The 17,647-nt window shown below is 42.1% G+C and overlaps 1 protein-coding gene across 1 annotated transcript in view; it reads right to left on the bottom strand.

Annotated features, from left to right (window-relative positions):
• The window catches only part of ttn.2 (titin, tandem duplicate 2), a 211,554-nt gene that overhangs the window by 131,357 nt on the left and 62,550 nt on the right, over positions 1-17,647 (bottom strand). The window contains exons 67-95 of the mRNA XM_070914051.1: positions 17,369-17,647; positions 16,712-16,999; positions 16,023-16,301; positions 15,051-15,332; positions 14,054-14,332; positions 13,477-13,764; positions 11,665-11,952; positions 11,238-11,528; positions 10,488-10,775; positions 10,046-10,156; positions 9,225-9,510; positions 8,915-9,098; positions 8,754-8,837; positions 7,224-7,491; positions 6,463-6,723; positions 5,836-6,045; positions 5,647-5,724; positions 5,523-5,549; positions 4,708-4,764; positions 4,415-4,459; positions 4,140-4,193; positions 3,187-3,243; positions 2,406-2,477; positions 2,050-2,118; positions 1,793-1,873; positions 1,535-1,606; positions 1,007-1,228; positions 496-837; positions 14-112 (exon numbers count right to left, since the gene is read on the bottom strand). Coding sequence (XP_070770152.1) covers positions 14-112; positions 496-837; positions 1,007-1,228; positions 1,535-1,606; positions 1,793-1,873; positions 2,050-2,118; positions 2,406-2,477; positions 3,187-3,243; positions 4,140-4,193; positions 4,415-4,459; positions 4,708-4,764; positions 5,523-5,549; positions 5,647-5,724; positions 5,836-6,045; positions 6,463-6,723; positions 7,224-7,491; positions 8,754-8,837; positions 8,915-9,098; positions 9,225-9,510; positions 10,046-10,156; positions 10,488-10,775; positions 11,238-11,528; positions 11,665-11,952; positions 13,477-13,764; positions 14,054-14,332; positions 15,051-15,332; positions 16,023-16,301; positions 16,712-16,999; positions 17,369-17,647 — 5,241 coding nt within the window. The remainder of the gene's footprint in view (positions 1-13; positions 113-495; positions 838-1,006; positions 1,229-1,534; positions 1,607-1,792; positions 1,874-2,049; positions 2,119-2,405; positions 2,478-3,186; positions 3,244-4,139; positions 4,194-4,414; positions 4,460-4,707; positions 4,765-5,522; positions 5,550-5,646; positions 5,725-5,835; positions 6,046-6,462; positions 6,724-7,223; positions 7,492-8,753; positions 8,838-8,914; positions 9,099-9,224; positions 9,511-10,045; positions 10,157-10,487; positions 10,776-11,237; positions 11,529-11,664; positions 11,953-13,476; positions 13,765-14,053; positions 14,333-15,050; positions 15,333-16,022; positions 16,302-16,711; positions 17,000-17,368) is intronic.

The raw sequence follows: 17,647 nt of genomic DNA on the forward strand, positions 1-17,647 counted from the left end.
GACAAGAAAGTACCTTTCTCTTTCTTTGTAGGCTCTTCTTTGGGAGGAACAACAACAGGTTCTGCTTTCTTGGCTGCTTTTGGAGGCTCGGGTATTTTTTCCTCCACAGCAACTTTAAAGAGGACCATTCACATACATTAGAAGCCTCACAATGATTTCAAGTTGAAGAGTGTTGTTAGAGATGGACAAACCCCAACACTCTATCGAGTGTAAGAAAAACTCAACTAAAACTGACAAACGCAATGTGCAGCTCCATCATAACATCACAGTAACTCTGTGAGCCAGACGTTAAACCAAAACAAACACACCACAGACACTGGGTTTAGTGTGAGGGGTTACGGTTAGATTAAGGAGTTTGCTTGCACAAACCAAACTGAACACAAAAAGGATCAAGAAGCAGTATTAGAAAATCAGATGAGTTAAAGTTGGATGGTGTTGGAGTTAAGAAGATTAAGAAAAACTTGGGAGCCTCATCTCAAGAAAGATGTTGTATACCTTTCTTCGGAAGTTCTTTTGGTGCGGGCGTCGGTTCTGGTTTAGTCTTTGGAGGTTCTGGTTTTGGAACTGTCACTTCAGCTTTTTTCACTGCCGGCTCAGGTGTGGGTGTCACCGTGGGTTCTGGTTTTGGAACTGGAGGTTCTGGCTTGGAGACGGCAGGTTCTGGCTTGGAGACGGCAGGCTCCGGCTTTGTCACAGGGGGTTCAGATTTACGGACTTCTGGTTTTGGTTTTTCTGGTTCTGGTTCTGGTTTTGGTTGTCGGACATCTGGTTCTGGCTTTTTTACTGCCGGTTCAGGCTTGATCTCTGCCGGCTCTGGTTTTGTAGCCACTTCTGGGACTTAAAGCAACATTTTTGGTTTAGATAAGAGCAAAGACATTCAGGACACACAAAAAGTCAAAGATTCGCTTCCACGCTTGAAGCTAAGCAAACACAGTTAAGACATCTTAATACTCAAGACAGAGAAACATACACACAGTGTCACACATCCAAACAAAGCAGGAAATACCTTTGGATGGTGGTGTCGCCGGCTTCTTTACCAGCACCGGCTTAGCTTCAGGCTCCGGCTCGACCTTTGCCGAAGGTTTGGCTTCAGGTTCAGCTTTGGGAGCCAGTGTGGGCTTAGGCTTTGGTTCAGGCTCTGCCTTTGGTTTGGGCTTGCGTTCAGGCTCAGGCTTAGCTGCAGGTGCCACTTTTTTGGGCTCAGCTGGTACCTGAGGCTTGGGCTCATCTTCAGGTAAGTAACACAAACATTGGCTAATGTTAGCATGGAGTCGTGGTAGCACATAAGAGTTATCAAGAGGCGTTCGAAAGAGTGAGATGACACAAAGAGACACACTGATGAAGAGTGAAACTAACAACATTATTACATGGAAAATACAGGAGAACACAAATTACAAACAGTAAGATTAAAGTCAGAATAAAATTAAGACAAGACAGACATTAAGAGGTGAGAAGCTACGTAGCATTAAGCACAAGTAAGCTGCTACTAACGCTTGATAAGATGTCACACAACAGGAAGAACAAAGTGAAGTACCTTTCTTTGGCACTCCAGGCTTCTCGGCGGGCGGTGAGGGAGCAGCAGCAGGCTTCTTAACCTCCTCTGGTTCTTTTAAGATACATTCAAACACATGTAAAAAATCAAAGAAAACAACACGACAAAAGGAACAGAACTGAATATGAACAAATACAACGGTCAAACCGCATCAAAGTAGAATAGTCAATCTAAGGACTGTGTCATCAGCAAAGATGGAAGACGTTCAGTAGAGAGATGATAGAAATCAGACATCTCTACCTTTGTGAGCAGGAACTTCCTTCTTCTCTGGGACTGAAACTACAGCAATCTTTTCCTCAACTGGCTTTTTGGCCTCTGGTACTTCAAAATTTGGAATTGAAATTGAAATTTCACAACATAAAAACATTACGGGAGGTTACAGAGTAAGAGTTCACACAGACACAATTACATTAAATACACAGGAACTATTTCAAAAGTGTAAAAAAAATGAATGCATTAAAAACAGGTACATGCCAACATCAGAGGCATGTTGGTACCTTTTGGTGGTGATGGCTCCTTCACAGCTGGTGTCAGCTTCTCCTCAGGCTTTTTCTCAGCTTTGGGAACTTAAAAGACACTGATTGTGTTAGCATCACATGAGAGATGCTGTGCATTTGTAGGTGAAGCAGAGAAGCGTAGCAGAAGATAATAAGAGAAAAAAACAAAAAGCAACTACAGTAGATAATGTAATACGTCTGTAGCATAAATAAAAGAGAAATAAAACAGGAATGACAAAGTGAAACAGGACAAAACAGTCAAAGATTTTAGTAGCAGAGGACGAACAAATAAGATTGCATTTTTTTGCAGGACAGGGCGCTTAGCTACATCAGGAAGACGTTCAGGTCTGCAGTACCTTTTGTTGGGATTTCTGCTCTCGTTTCAACTTTCTTGGTCTCCACTGTCTCCTCAATGGGAACTCTGGCAGCTAGTGAAAAAAACACAGGAACACATCCAGAATCATGATCATGGGAAACAATCACTTTCTGAAGTCCACATTACTGCAGTAAAACCAACATTTCACTTTTAAAAGATCAAACGGATGAAATGTAATGTTTTTATTCAAATTGCTTATTCCATCGTAGCATGAAGTCTCTAGAAAAGGCCTAATTATCTCTAGTATTTTGGTGAAAAATCAGTGCTGTATAAAACCTTGTGTTTGTGTACGAACACAAACCTTAAATAATGTGTAGTATATGTGTGGTTTGACATAAAAGGAATCAGAAATAAACTGTTGAAAGTGCAAACTGCAAAATGTACATGCTAACCAGTAGACCACTTAGAAGTGAAATTCAATGCAAAGGAAAATAATAACCATGACTGATTATCTTCACCCATGCATTTGGGGTAAGAAATTAAAAGATTTAGGAGGTAAGCAGAAGCCAAAACAATGACCTCAGACTGCAGTTAAGGAACCAATAGAGGTTATTATGGAAAAGAAGAACGATTAAGACAAACAAAGAAAATAGAAAAGGGTGAGAGTCATGAACACAAAAACGTACGAGGTAAAGGACAGAAATCTCAAAAATAAAGACAGAGAACATTAAGAGGGAGCCATGGTTAGGAGCGGCTCAAACACACAGGTATGAAAAGACAGATAACCGACTTCCTTCCTGTGTGTTACTGTGATTTGATACCTTTGGTTGTGGACACCTGTTGTGTTACCGTCTCTTCTGTCCAGCTTTGATACTCGACTGAAGGTGTGGCAACCACAAAAGTGACAGAAGACAACAAACGTGAGTCTGTGCTCGGTGACGGAAACTCATGACATAATTTCACAGTTTAACAAAGTCACTGTCTTGTCGTCTCAGAGGACCTTTAGTTCACTCTTAAATGAGCTATGACTAAAACAACTGGCTAAACTTTCAGTTTTAAAAATACACTGATTTCATGGATGGATTACTGAAATGGCCTACTGGGCACAGGCCTAGGGGCCCAAAGGGTCAAGGAGACCCACAGCCAGAGCCTTGGTTTAAAGTTACTGTTAACCTTTTTTGTTGGAGAGTCAATCAAACGAGTGCAAAGTTTTATCCTGAGCAGCCATAAACTATCTCACAAGTTTAAATTTAAATTTTCCAGGTCGACAGGACAAAAGACTTTGACGGTGAAATGGCGACACAACAGGAAGTTAGTGAGTGTGTGATGAAGAGATGGAAGATGGGATGAAAGTTAAAGAAGGAAAAAAGAAGAACACATCCTCAAATGTTGGACACAAATAAACAAACAAGAACATGTAAAACATTAAATCTGCATGTGCCTTCTTGTTGGCAATAAAAACAACGTTTACAAAGCAGAGATCAGTCATGATGATGATGTTATGATGAACAGATTTGGGTAAACCCCTATTCTGAGACTCTTTGAATTGAGATTGAATTAACCTGAAAAATAAATAAATCAATGACTTTATTTTAATTGGATCTTATTTGTTTACAGTTAATTTTCAGAAAACAAATCACTTTTTCACATCACGATTTTCTTAATCCTTATTGTTTTATTGTTTATTCTGTTTTTCCCAGATCTGCTCAGACAGTTTGGATGGTGATGGAGAGGATGACATTTGAATTTGAAGAAGAAATACAACATGTAGTACCTCTCTGCTCCACCTCCACCTCTTCTTCATAGTGATATGAATATTCAGCTGATTCTTCAGAAAACAAAATTATTTTGTTCCCATTATTAAGAACAACAGTAAAAAAAAGAAAAAGTCAATTAATTGTGTTTTTACATCATAAATGTTAAATATAATCTGTAATTTAGATCTATGACAAAGATAATCAGTTTAATGTTAAACTCATTTATTTTTGGTAAAATCTTGTCAGGATGGAGGATGTGAGCAGATGAAGTACAAAAACACACAGTAAATACCTCTATGTTCAATCTCTTCCTCATAATGATAGAATTCAGCAGATTCTTTAAAAGACAAAAAAAACATGTCTGTTTCATTATGATGTTATATTTGGGTCAAAATGTGAATTTTATTAGTGCGCCTTTAAATTCAAGGACTTAGTCAGAGATTCATAAAGATTCGCAGAGTCAGTTTTCTGATTCCTTCTTTGGGGTTTGGGGGGTTTTGTTCTAAACTTGCATGGTAAAAAAATGACTTTCCTGATAAACAGATTTCAAAGTGAACTGAACCCCGCTCCTGATTCCAGTCTTACCTTGAATTGCCACTGATGAAGGCACTTCAGGCCTCTGAACTGAGGAGTCTGGGACATCTACAGAATATGAAATATGGTTCATACCAAGACTTTACTACCATAATACAACTGTTAAACTATCATAATACGACAGTTATTTAAGAAAAGGACTCCATGTACAGTGGTATTAGAACAAACGTCATATTAATAGTTGATATTAACTGTTCTGTATTTAAAGGAACAGTCTGACATTTTGGAAAATCCTCCTGTTTCCCAACATTTGCCAGAGTTGTTGGAAGGTATAAGATATAGATAGCACCAAGTTGCTACAAACAGCTAGCATAATGATGGATCCGGTAACTGCTACTGTTTGTAGCTACCATAACATACCACAACACTGCCTGGCTTTGGTCTGTTATGAGACGTAAGTCCTTATGAGACCTAACAAACAAAAAGAGTGCCTTGGACGCTGTTCATGGTGCCGTCTGGCTAACTGTTTGTACCTGTAGCATAACAGTCAACTACAAACAGTTAACATAATGTTAGATATGCTAACAGATTGTAGCTACAATAACATCAGTCAACTGCAAGCATAGTTTTGGATATCCAAACTGTGTGTAGCTTCTATAGCATTGAATAGCTGTAAACATAATGTTGATTATACTAGCTTTTTGTTGGTACACCGTCTAGAAGTTTCCCCCAGCTTCCTGTCTCTGTGCTAAGCTAGGCTAAACATGTCTGCAGAGATGAAACTGATGGAGACATAGACATAGAACAAGAGGATTTCCTAAAATGTTCCTGAAAAATTAAAGTTGTTGACGAAATGAAATACTTACCGAAGGGCACCATTGCTAATTCAATTTCTGTGAAAAGGGGAAGAGTGAACAACACGTTAAACACTAAAACAGATAAAAGCTGGACAGAAGCAGAAAAAAGTGCTGCCTGACAGTGAACTTTTACCTTTGCCAGACAAATAAAGCTCAGCTGTGCTCTTAGCCTCTCCTCTGGGCTCCAACCTCACAATCACTGAGTACACGCCTACACGGGATTATTAATGAAGACGTTTAACACTCAAGCCATAAAAACAATGAGAGAAAAAATCGAAAGGGCTTTGTGACGGGCCTTTGGGCTCGATGGCGCTCTACACACCTTCGTCTTCAATGGCCACATTTCGGATGACCATGAAATGTCTTCGGCCCTCGCTTCTGAAGTTGTACTTAGGGCTCTCTCTCAGTTCCCAGGTGTCTTTGTACCATGAAACGATAGCGTTGTCAAAGGACACCTCACACTCAAAGGTGGCCGACTGGCGCTCGTTGACTTCGATGTTGTGGATGCGTTTGGTGAAATGAATTTGTTCAGCTAAAACAGATAAAGACGTGAATGGGTAAACGTGTTTGGCATCACAACTGGGAATGTATGACAATACTTGAATGGTAGTTTTCAGCGACACAACATCCACATGGTTAGAAATGATGGTCAGAGGAATGTGGAACGGTTATAATGACAGGCTGTTGGGGGGAGGATGGATTTGAGTCGAGACGTAAGAAGACAACGAATGAGATGATGGCGGATGTTTTTGCAAGATAATCCAGGATAGGAGAGGCGTGAAGAATGTTAAGACAGAGGAAGACAAATCCCAGAAGAAAGAGAAAAAAAAGAGGGTAAAATCCAAATCTCCAACATTAGTCTCAAAGTTTGATGGGGGGAGTCGAAAGAGGTTAGTAAACGGGCATCCACCACGTCTAGAAGGTTTCAGGATTGTTTCCAGGTACAAACCTTCTACCCAGAGGTCGGCCGAGGACTCCAGGTGCTGGTACCTGCAGGTGTATCTGCCCTGGTCTTCAGGCTTCAGGTCTCTGATCAGAAGTTTCTGAACCTTGTGTTTCACCTCGGATGTGTACCTGCCCTTCATCTCTAACTGCTTGTCGTTTTTAAACCACTGAGCCTCTACGTTAGGGATGGACAACTGACAAGACAGAGTACATGACTGGCCTTCCTTACCCGATGTGTCCTGCAGATGCTTCTCAACCTCCGCTTCTGAAAGACAGAACACACAAAGGAAGATGCTTACAAGCACTAAAAATTATTTTATTGATGCTTAGATGTGCTTAAAGTTCCAAGATTTAATAGGTACTGTAGGTAGTAAGCTACTTCGCCACACTTGCTAACGTTGGCAGCTTACATTAGAGCAGAAAAACACAGTTTAACCCATTCCTTAAACTTTTGCTCTAGACTAAAAAAAAAAGAGTTGGTCCTCCAAATTCTTTGCATACAGAGTTTCTCTCCTCCACGTTCATCACTTCAACATGTGCAGAAATTCAAAATCTGACACACCTCTGTGATTAGTTACTGTTGCTAAGCTGTGACTGGACAATTGCTGTTCTTGAGAGGGGTTTCGCAAATTACCAAGTGCCATTTATCAACTGTTTTAGTTAAATCCTTGAAAGTCTGGTTGTTTTCCCAGAGTAATGATGGTATATAAATGATATGATGTGACAGATGTTGTACAGCTGCAGATGTACAGTATCAGTACTGACCCATGACGCTGAGCTTGGCGCTGGAGATATGCGGACCGCAGACCACGCGGTAGTTGCCCTGGTCGGACGACTGGCACTTCTTGATCCTGAGCAGGTGGCGGTCGCCACTGATGCTGATGTCGTACTTGTCGTTGGTGTCCAGTTTCTGGGTGCCCTTGTACCAGGACAGGGTGATCTCTGGGTAGTTGATCTTGATCTCGCACTCGAACACTGCCTCCTTGTTGGTGAAGACGGACTGATCGGAGATGTCCTTCACCACGGTGACAGGCTGCAGGAGTGACAAGAGAATTAACACTCTAAAGTCTCCAGAAACAGATCAATTATCTCTGGTGGTTTGGTTAAATATCGATGTGAAACCTTGACTCTCGCTAAGTGCAGCAAACTTTAATAATATCTTATATACCGTATGCATTGTTTGGAATGGAATGAATCAGAAAAAAGCTTTTTAAGGTGCAAACTCCAAATGTAAAATTTACCAAGTGACCTGTCAGAGCTGTGTGCAAAGGGAAACAACAAGGCTGACTGCTTCCTGAGTTTGTGCATTTGGTTTAAAAACAAACAAGTGAACACTTGCTAAATTGTCCCCACACTGACTAATCTGTGTCCATATTTCTTTAGCAGGACACAAATCTCAACAAGTCTGTGTTCAGACCCACAGCAGCAGTGAATGTTTATACTAACAAATATTTGTATCACAGCCTGATATATCTTCTTCTTCGTCTTCTTCTTATTAAAACACATCAGTGAGACACACTGTTGTTTCCTTCATCACCATGAACACACACACCGTCCTGCTGCCCCAAATACTCACTAGAGCACCACATGTGGATTCATCCGCCGCTGAAAATAGTCCTCAACACATGCACTATTTTCCCCTGTTTGTGAGGTCTTTTAAAGATTTCAGAAGGAACCAATGGCCTTTATTAAGATATTTATTAAAATATAGACTAAAACCACAATTAGCCTTAATACTGCCTTTAAATACACCTTAGAGAGTTTGTACTCTCAATGTAAGAGGTCGAGAACATGCTCAGCTTTTAAGGGGCAATACTAAACTAAACAAAAACACTGTTAAGACAGTTGTTCTTTTTTATGGTTAACAAATTTGTGTTTTCTGCATTTTTACCTGACTGTTAGGAGCTTCAAGATTTTTCACTTGCTGTTAGAAAATTACACTTTTGAAGTTGTGAACACCACATCACTGAGTGGACTCACTGCCTTCATCAACAAAGTGTCATACTGTTTTAACAACTGAACAGACTACATGTGGGGAACTTCACACGGCTCTAGAAGTTAAGCTAGTAAGTGGACCTTGAGTTTTTTGTCAAACTGCTCCTAAAAGGTTGAGGCCGATTGTTCACCCGAAGTCTTAACAAATCAAATGTTGGTTCATTTCATGAAACTCTGACGACCCGCTGTGTCTGACTGGCTTGAGATCAGTTTACAGTTTGTCATCAGTCTGATAAAAAGATGGAGTTTGGATTGTGGTTTGAAGCGTTTTGGTGTTTCCAGCAGTAAACGTGTCCTGACCTCTGTCCGCTCCATCCTCTTCTGCAGGTCAGCCACCAGTCGGGCCATGTCCTCATCAGACTCTCTGTCTCCACGTTCAAGTTCCTGTCAACAACAACATTATTCAGCACGACGTCTACACACTCAAACGCATCAGACGAGCTGACTGTGCAGAGCGTTACCGGTCTTCCACTTTCTTCAGCTTTCTCCTTCTTCAGCTGCTCGATGGCCTGCAGCAGGCCTCGGTAGTCTGTGATGCCGTACATGCGGGCATATTTCTCGTACTCTTTGGGGTCCACGTTCCTCAACAGCTCAACAATGTCGATGTCCTTCTCCTCCTGTGGACTCTTCTGCTTCGATGGCGTCCTAAGAACAAGACAAAGGAGCCAACGTTTGACAGAGACAGCGAAGAGTCCAGCGGAGCTTACAGATTAAAAATGGATTGAAGAGTATTTCAATAGATGTCTGAAACTCATTCTCAGATGAACTCACTTCTTCAGTTTGGCTCGCAGGTCTCCCTCGAGCAGCGCCGCCTCTTTCTTTTCGTCCACATGCATGTCGGCGCTGCTCTCGATCTCTCCGTGCTTGTTGGAGGCAACACATCTGTACTGACCCGAGTCCGACTTGGTCACCTCCCTGATTTCCAGTTTGGCCTCCTGGCCCTTCTGCTCGATGGAGATCCGGCCCCCGTGCGTGATCTGCCTCCACTTCCCCTTCATCCACTTCACACTGGGGATGGGGTCGCCACCCACTTTGGCGATGAAGGTGGCGATGCCCTCTGTGGAGCAGCAGGTGGGGAGTTTGGACAAAAGTACAAAGTCAGAATTGAGTTTTCAAAATCAGATTCAGTTCCCCTCAAAGCTCAAGTTTTGATACAGTAGTATAGAAGTGTGACGCAAAGCTGCTATGTGTCAGAAATAGTCATTTCTGCATTCACTTGTTTTCTACTCTTCATACAAACATCTACACGATTAGCTGCCAACAAAAGAATCTAATGTTTTAATGATGAACCTGGTTTGTAAATAAAAGCAGTGTGAGTGATAAAGATCTGGCTGGAAACCTGTAATCTGTCATGTTTGTGATGCTGACTTCCTGTTTACATAGTTGACAGCAACCGATTTACACATTAGTGATGTTTCCTTAAAGGAACCGTTCAACATTTTGTTGTTATATTAATATTAACCATTATACAATAATATTAATAATAACAACCTTAACCATAACCTTTATTTCTATTTAAATAGCAGATACAAATGTCTTTTGTACATGTGGTGTATCATGTTGTGTGTTGTGTGTTATGGTGTGTGTCTCACTCTCAGTGGCGTGTGCAGTTTTGGGCTCCTCGACGAAGAACAGGTTGTCCAGTTTTTTGGTGGGAGCGGCTGCTGGAGCTTCAGCAGGAGCCGGAGCTGCTCCTGGTTTCTCTGCAACACAACAACAAGGTCATCACAGCAGGAGAAGGGTCACTTCATTAGGAAGTTGATGCAGTTAATTAGGAATTATTAGTTGATTAGGTTGACATTTTTTCACGTTTTCATCATCATCATCATCATCATCACACATTTTAGATTTTAGTCTGAGTGACATTTTAACAATAATTAATTTAGTAATTTCTTTAATATCAAGAACAACTGAAAATGGGAGAAACTGACAATCGAATCAAAATGTGGGACTAAAAGTTGAGCTTTAAAAACAGTCGTGTGTTTTGGTGTTAATAGTAAAAGTACTAGTTTGGTATGTTGTCACAGTTTTTACCTTTGACGGTGACCTTGGCCTTGCAGAACTCGCTGCCGGCGTCGTTGGTGGCCTTGCAGAGGTAATCTCCGGCGTCATGTTTGGAGGCCGGGCTGATCTCCAGACAGGCCGTCCCGTCGGAGAAGCTAATCCTGGTGCTCCCGGTGGACGTCAGGTCCTTCCTGTCCTTCATCCACTGGATCTTCAGAGGGGGAGACCCGCAGACGTGACACCGGAGACTCAGCTTCTCGCCTTCGTCCACAGTCACCGGTTTGAGAGGGACGTCAAACACCGGAGGCTTCTTGGCTTCTGCAGGAGAGACGAGACAGATTCACTTCAGCTGACTGTTCTGGTGTCAGTGTTCCGGTGTAATTACAGCTTCTTTCATTATTACAGGATCCATATTTTATCTTATAATTACAAAAAACAATTACATGTTTACAATTACTATTCCATATTTAGATATGATCTCGTCATTATGAGATATATTCTTGTAATTATTAGACTAGATTTGATCTTCTCTAATACATAAACAGATCCCTATCACATATTATGACATTTTATGTTTCAATAGTAGTAATTACAAGATCCTTATCTAATATGTACGTATGGATCCCGGGGAGAGAAACATTTAGATTTCTGCCACATGTCTGAACGTAGCCTGATTTTGTGGAAGAATATATAAAATAACCGAAAGCAGTAAAAAATATCCAAAGTGGCATCTTTAAATTGTGGTGTAATTGTGTTTACATGGTGTAAAGTCAAACCCACCTGAGATGCCCACAGTGACGTCGCAGGAGGTTCTTCCAGCTTCGTTGGAGGCCTGGCACGAGTACCTGCCGCTGTCTGTCACCTGGCTGCTCTTAATGCACAGCACGGCCACATTACTCTTAAAGCTGATGTCGTACTTGTCGGAGCTGTAGATCTCTGTGTCGTCTTTGAACCAACTGACAGACATGGGCTGAGAGCCGGAGACTCGGCCCTCGATCTTCACCAGTTTGCCCTCCATGTCCTCCATACTCTCCGAGGGCTTTTTGGTGAACACCGGAGGGTTTTTACGCTCTGAACAAAAGAGAAGGAAGTTGCGGTGAGAAGAGGGACTTTGTTTTTTTTTACACAAAGAAACGCCCTCAAAGGGGGCCTGAGTGTTTAAGAAGAGAGGGCCAAGGTGACGTGAGTGTGGCCCGGGTTAAAATACCTTTGACAGTGATATCAGAGGAACAAGAGTCCTTCCCCATGTCATTAGAGGCATGGCAGAAGTATCTCCCCGTGTCGGCTTTATCTGCCTTCAGAATGGTCAGGTGGGGTGTGTTATCCACACAGCTGATCTTATAATTCCCCCCAGTGCGAATATCTTTATGGTCTTTGGACCATGTGACTTTAATGGGGGCAGAGCCGGTCATGTGACACTCCAGCTCAATGCTGTCACCCACCGTCACCTCCTGTGGTGACAACTTCCTGTCAAAGACCGGAGGGTATCTTGGTTCTGCAGGGTCCGTGAAAGAGCGGGAGGAAGATAAAACAACAACAAATCTTTAGAAGGAAATATTTCTTCAGTTTTTGACATCAAACAGCCGAACACTGTCTGACAGAACATCATTAAAGGCTCATCTCCGACCAAAACACACATCACAACAGTCTCACTGCACTCTCACTGCACTCTCACTATAAACCGAGTTTCTCAACCTCAGGGTCGGGACCCAGCGTGGGTTAAATTCCCAAGCAGATGAGTTCAGGAGAATCATTAATGCTGTCACCAGGTGGTATTAACCTCTGGCAGTGCATTGATCTCCCCTCTGGATGATCTAACCATCACACAGCTTCATGTTCTGACCACCACGTTGAATTATTTACACTTCGGCTCTAAATATTACAATACCCATGAGCCTCGGTTGCCGTCGCCACAGAGAAGAACCCAGTCAGAGGTGTAATCTTAAGCTTCAGCGTGAGAATATGAAGCTCTGTGGTCGGATGTTTGTTAGTGAAATGCATCCTGGGAGTTGTAGTTGTCTTGTTGACTACAGGCTTCTTGTAGCTTTGACTTTTTTTTTATCAAAGAACCAGATATTTCCTAACACAGTTGTTCATCTTTTGCTCTGATGATTGAACTCTCAGTCTCATCCTGCTTCAACTTCTGCAATACAGATTTTATCTTGAAAATGTGCCACAGAAAGCTGTAATTGTAAATTGAAAACAGCTTTTTAAATGTGCAGTAACTATCAAACAGCTAACTTCTCTCTGGCTGTGCAGTAACTACACTGTCTTAGTAATATCACTTACTGCAAGACAGCTATATCACTTTAAAGGTAGCTGGTAAAACATGAATCTTTCTTAGCTGTTATCTGCAAATGATAAATATCCATTTTGATGAACTGACATCTTGGTAATTCAGCTCCACTTAACTCAACGAGGCAGCAGCTAAATCTGATCACGATAACTAGCTTAGCTTAGCAGATCTCAGTAGCTGCCATCGCAGCTTCTGACTGGTCAATTTAATGTTGTGTTTGAGCCACATTTAAATCATATATTGAAAGACGGCGAGCCTCTGAGGCAGGGAGACGAGTTCTCCAAATGTAAATGAATAGATACATTAGATCCCAATAAGCTCCACAGCTTATTTTCTTAAAGAAACTAGTTCAAATGGAGCAGAAGGAACACACTTTGTTGGCAGATCACTCCATGACGGCAGAGTGTATCTGCATTCTCTAGATATCATGTTGGTTCTGTAGCACAGATTTTCTTGGATGACAATCAAGGCATAAAATTAAACTACAACAACAACCTTTCTATCTTTCCTCGACTTCACTGCTTCTGTAGTTACGTGTATGTGTGACGACACGCTGCCTTGCCATTGCCTCAAGTTAAATGATGTGAAGTGACTTGAAGGTCACCTGAGCAACGGGGTCACATGCCAGAGAAGGTTGAGAAATTCTGCTTTTACCCTAAAACATCATGCAGTTTCCTTCCTGCACATGCTGTCATAAAAGTCATAAAATCAGTCTGTACAGACCTTGCAGAGTGAGCTTGGCTCTGCAGGAGGCCGAGCCCACGCTGTTGGTGGCCACGCAGGTGTACTCCCCGGAGTGCCTCATCTCGCCGTGCCCGATCTGCAGCACGGCCGTGTTGTCGTCGTACATCATGGAGAACTCGTCTCCCTGCCTCAGAGGCTCGCCGTCTTTCAGCCATGACACCTCGATGGGCGACGAGCCGGCGACGCGGCACTCGAACCTGACCGGCTGACCCTCCGTCTGCTGCAGGCTGGTGATTTTCTTGGGGAAGGACGGTGGCGTTTTGGCCTCTGGAGAAAGTAAAGACGTTGGGTTAGGGTTAGAACTTTAAGGTACTTGTACTCTACTTGAGTATTTTCTTTTTATGCTACTTTATACTTTACATTACAGTTTATTTTACAGTATGTAAAACAGTAGAACAGTAACATGCTGCTTAACAATCTCATAATATGGCACAGTGGAACAGTAATCTGTGTTTGGGTGGTGGCTCTGCATATAACGAAACAGTGATTAAATGAACATCTAAATGAAACAGATGTAAATGCAGAAGTTTGGGGAGGAGGGAAATCAGGTGTTCACCTAGCACACTGAGTCTGCAGGTTGAGGAGGTGGAGCCTATCCTGTTCTCGGCTTTGCAGGTGTACTCTCCGATGTCTGCCTTGGTGGCTTTGCTGAGCTTCAGGCAGGCGGCGCCCTTTGAATACTCTAACTTACAGGTGGGGCTGGACCTGACTTTGCCGTCGGCCTTGAACCAGGACACCTTGATCTCAGGTGTGCCCGCCACCTGACACTTTAGACAGACGGCGTCTCCTGACGTCACCTCCATGGGTTCCAGGGACTCTACGAAGTATGGCGGCTCTGCAGTCATAAAACACAAACTATGTGAAGCCTGACATCTGCTGGTCAGAGCAGGTACTGAACAGATGCCTGTGGACGTCACCGACACCACCACACAGATCTTTCTTCTTACAGCAGGTTACAAACTCTTTTTACATTCCATCTGCATGTTTTGGCAAAGCCACATTAATTGTTTGTACTTTTAATTTATAAAATCATTATTTAGTAAATCATTTCACTTTTTTTTTGGGAGAAAGGACTTCCTTTTGTTCTTTTCTTTGAATTGGGCAAAATGGGCACTTTTCAGTGGGAAGTATCTGAGACTGTTCCAGTCCAAAATGGGGCTAACGTCTTCAGCTTCAGTGATTGGATAATTATAGAATCAGTATTGAAGTGAGCCAGATGTTTTCTGTTTCTGTCATTTCTCTGTTAATAGCAAACTTCAGAAATTCAGAAATACATAAATTTCAGCTTGTACTTTAGTTAGACGGACCATCATCTTTGGAGATGTGTCGATGCTGCTATCGATCCCATAGAGATCCAGTAATTGAGCTAAGCTAGGCTAATGACAGCAGTTGATATAACTATATAGTACATGCAGACACATTAAAAAGGTTTGTCTTCAGTCTAAAAACAGTAAAATCTCTGACCTTTTATTCCGTCTCATTTAAATCTACGAAAAAAAAGGAATAAAAACAGAACAGTTCAATGATTGTCAGCCAAGAATAGTTGGACTAACCAAGGATGGACACGTCTGCCTCACACGTGTCCTTTCCAGCATCGTTGGACACTTCGCAGGAGTATTTTCCTGCGGCCTCCTTGTCGTCCGTGCTGAGACACTCAAGGATGCAGGAGCTTTCAGTCGTGGTGATGTTGTATTTGTAAGAAGCAAAGATCTGCTGGCCGTCTTTGTACCAGTTCACTGTGATTTTAGGAGTTCCAGTGTACGTACACTCCAGCATCAATGGTTTGCCCTTTTGAACTGACACGTCCTTCAGCCTCTTAGAGAAGGCTGCCGGCTCTGAGTGACACAATCAAACACAATGTTTAGTTTACGAGGACATCATCACAAGAAAAACAGACAAATCTTAAGTTGGTACCGATCAAGTCATTGTTTCCCTCACACTGTGTGATCATCACACTTTTTAATGACCACTGGCCAGTGATTAACACTGATCGAGGACCAGCATAAGACCTAAGGGTCACTCCCTGACTGGGATTTACTCATTGTTTTTCGACCTTAAAAGTCTGCCTATGACCAGAGACTTTATGAAGGCTTGACCGAATGAAATGTCCTGGTTCCCAGCCCTGAAATGTGATGCATTGTTGTAGATTAATCTACCCAACAGAATATATAATATTTCAAATTAGCTACTCTTCCACCAGCTACACTGTAATGGATCAATAAATGCTGCAAAATACATACTTTTTTGATACTTAAATAGATTTTGCTCGTAACACTCCTGTAATTTTACTTAATTGCTAACCTTTCTTGGGTTAAGTACCTAAATATTTCTTCCACCACCCTTTAGCAGGCGTAAACGTATAGCACGTTTTGTGTGGATCTGACTTTGTGTGCAGGAGTTCAGTATCACCAGATGCTCCACTGCAGGACTAAGTACAGTTTGTGGATCTACATAATGGTGCAAAAACACTATTTACTTCAATCATGGGATAATAGAGGAAAAATATAGTTCCATGTCAGACTGACCTTTGACAGCCAGATTAACTGGGCAGCTTTCCTTTCCTGCATCATTAATGATCTGACAGGTGTACTCTCCAGCATGAGATCTGTCTACATTGAAAAGCTCCAATATAACTTGGTTATCCTTCAGGGAGAAATTACAGCCCCGTCCAGCCAGGATCTCCTTTGTTCCTCTGAACCACTTCAGTTTGAGGGGGGCGCTGCCTTTCACCATGGCTGAGATAGTCACGTTAGAGCCTGGCATGGCCTCCACTGGCTGTGGTGGCACCACGAAGGATGGAGGTTCTGGGTGTAAACAGACAGTATTCAAAACAAAATCAAACAGGGTGAAATCTGACAAAGTACTAAAATCTGAGTTGAATTCCTAATTTTTAATTTATTTCTTTTACTTTTATTTAATCAGTGTGGTTACTTGAGATCTAAATCCATGGCTAAAATATAAGCACAAAAATCTGACACAAACCTACATAGATCCAACATTCACTAAGCAAAGAAGAGTTGACCTTGACCCCTATGAAGTCAGAGAGGTCAGTGACATAGTTTGATTTCTGAGTAGTTGTTGTAGTTGTTGCACTTGAAACAAATGCAAGTAGAAAACAACATTTCTGGCCTGGGGCTGTAAGGGTTAATAAAACAAGTAACTGATATAAGAAGCAGGTGAAACACGCCGTCTCTCTCTGTCTGCAGTTACCAACCTTTTACAACCAAGGAGGCCGTGGTTTCACTGGATCCTGCCTTGTTGACAGCTTTACATTTATATACTCCAGAGTCGGACAGCTTCAGCGTGGGCACTTTGAGCGTGCAGCTGTTGTCGCTGAATGAAATCTCATAATTTGGTCCGCTCTGTATCTCCTCCCCATCATGGTACCATGAGATGGTAAAAGGTGGGGAGCCTGACACTTTGCACTCCATTTCTCCAGCTATTCCAACAACTGTATTGCAATCCTTCAACTTCCTGGAGAATGTTGGAGGTATGATCTTATCTGTTAGGGAGGGAAACAAGGAGTTAGCAGCGCACCAGGACAAATACAAGTGTAAATGAACTCATTAATAGGGCTGGGTATGAGATCTCAAAGCCTTTTGGTGTTGCACCAATCCACGAATCAAAAGCTGTCAATTACTGAAAGCTGACAGATTAGTAAGCTTGTTGACTTGTTGCTTGTGTTTAGACAACATTCAACACTTTCGCTTCTGTTGTTAGATTTTAAAAAAGGTTTTGTAGAAAACCATGATTATATTTCTCGAAGGGATCAAAAAAAATGATATCGACAACTGTTCTCATATAGGCACTAACTTGAAAATCAATAAAACAATACCCAGCCCTTGTCATCAAACTCAAAGAAGACACTAACCTAAAACAGTGAGATTAATTTTACTCAGGTCCTTCCCAACCTCGTTCATAACCTCAAACGTATATTCTCCAGAGTCCATTTTCTCCGCAGAGAGCACATTCAGGCTGGAAATCATCCGAGAAAATGAAATTTTGTATTTCCTCCCGGAGGCCAGCTCAACACCATCCTTGAACCATTTAGGTGTGAGCTCTGGGGTTCCACACACTTTGACCTCCAGGGCGGCAATATCGCCTGCTGTCACACTCAGAGCATCGGGCTTATCCACTATCTTAGCAGGTT

Source organism: Enoplosus armatus, chromosome 11 (assembly GCF_043641665.1).
Source record: "Enoplosus armatus isolate fEnoArm2 chromosome 11, fEnoArm2.hap1, whole genome shotgun sequence".
NCBI classification, from domain to species: Eukaryota; Metazoa; Chordata; class Actinopteri; order Centrarchiformes; family Enoplosidae; genus Enoplosus; species Enoplosus armatus.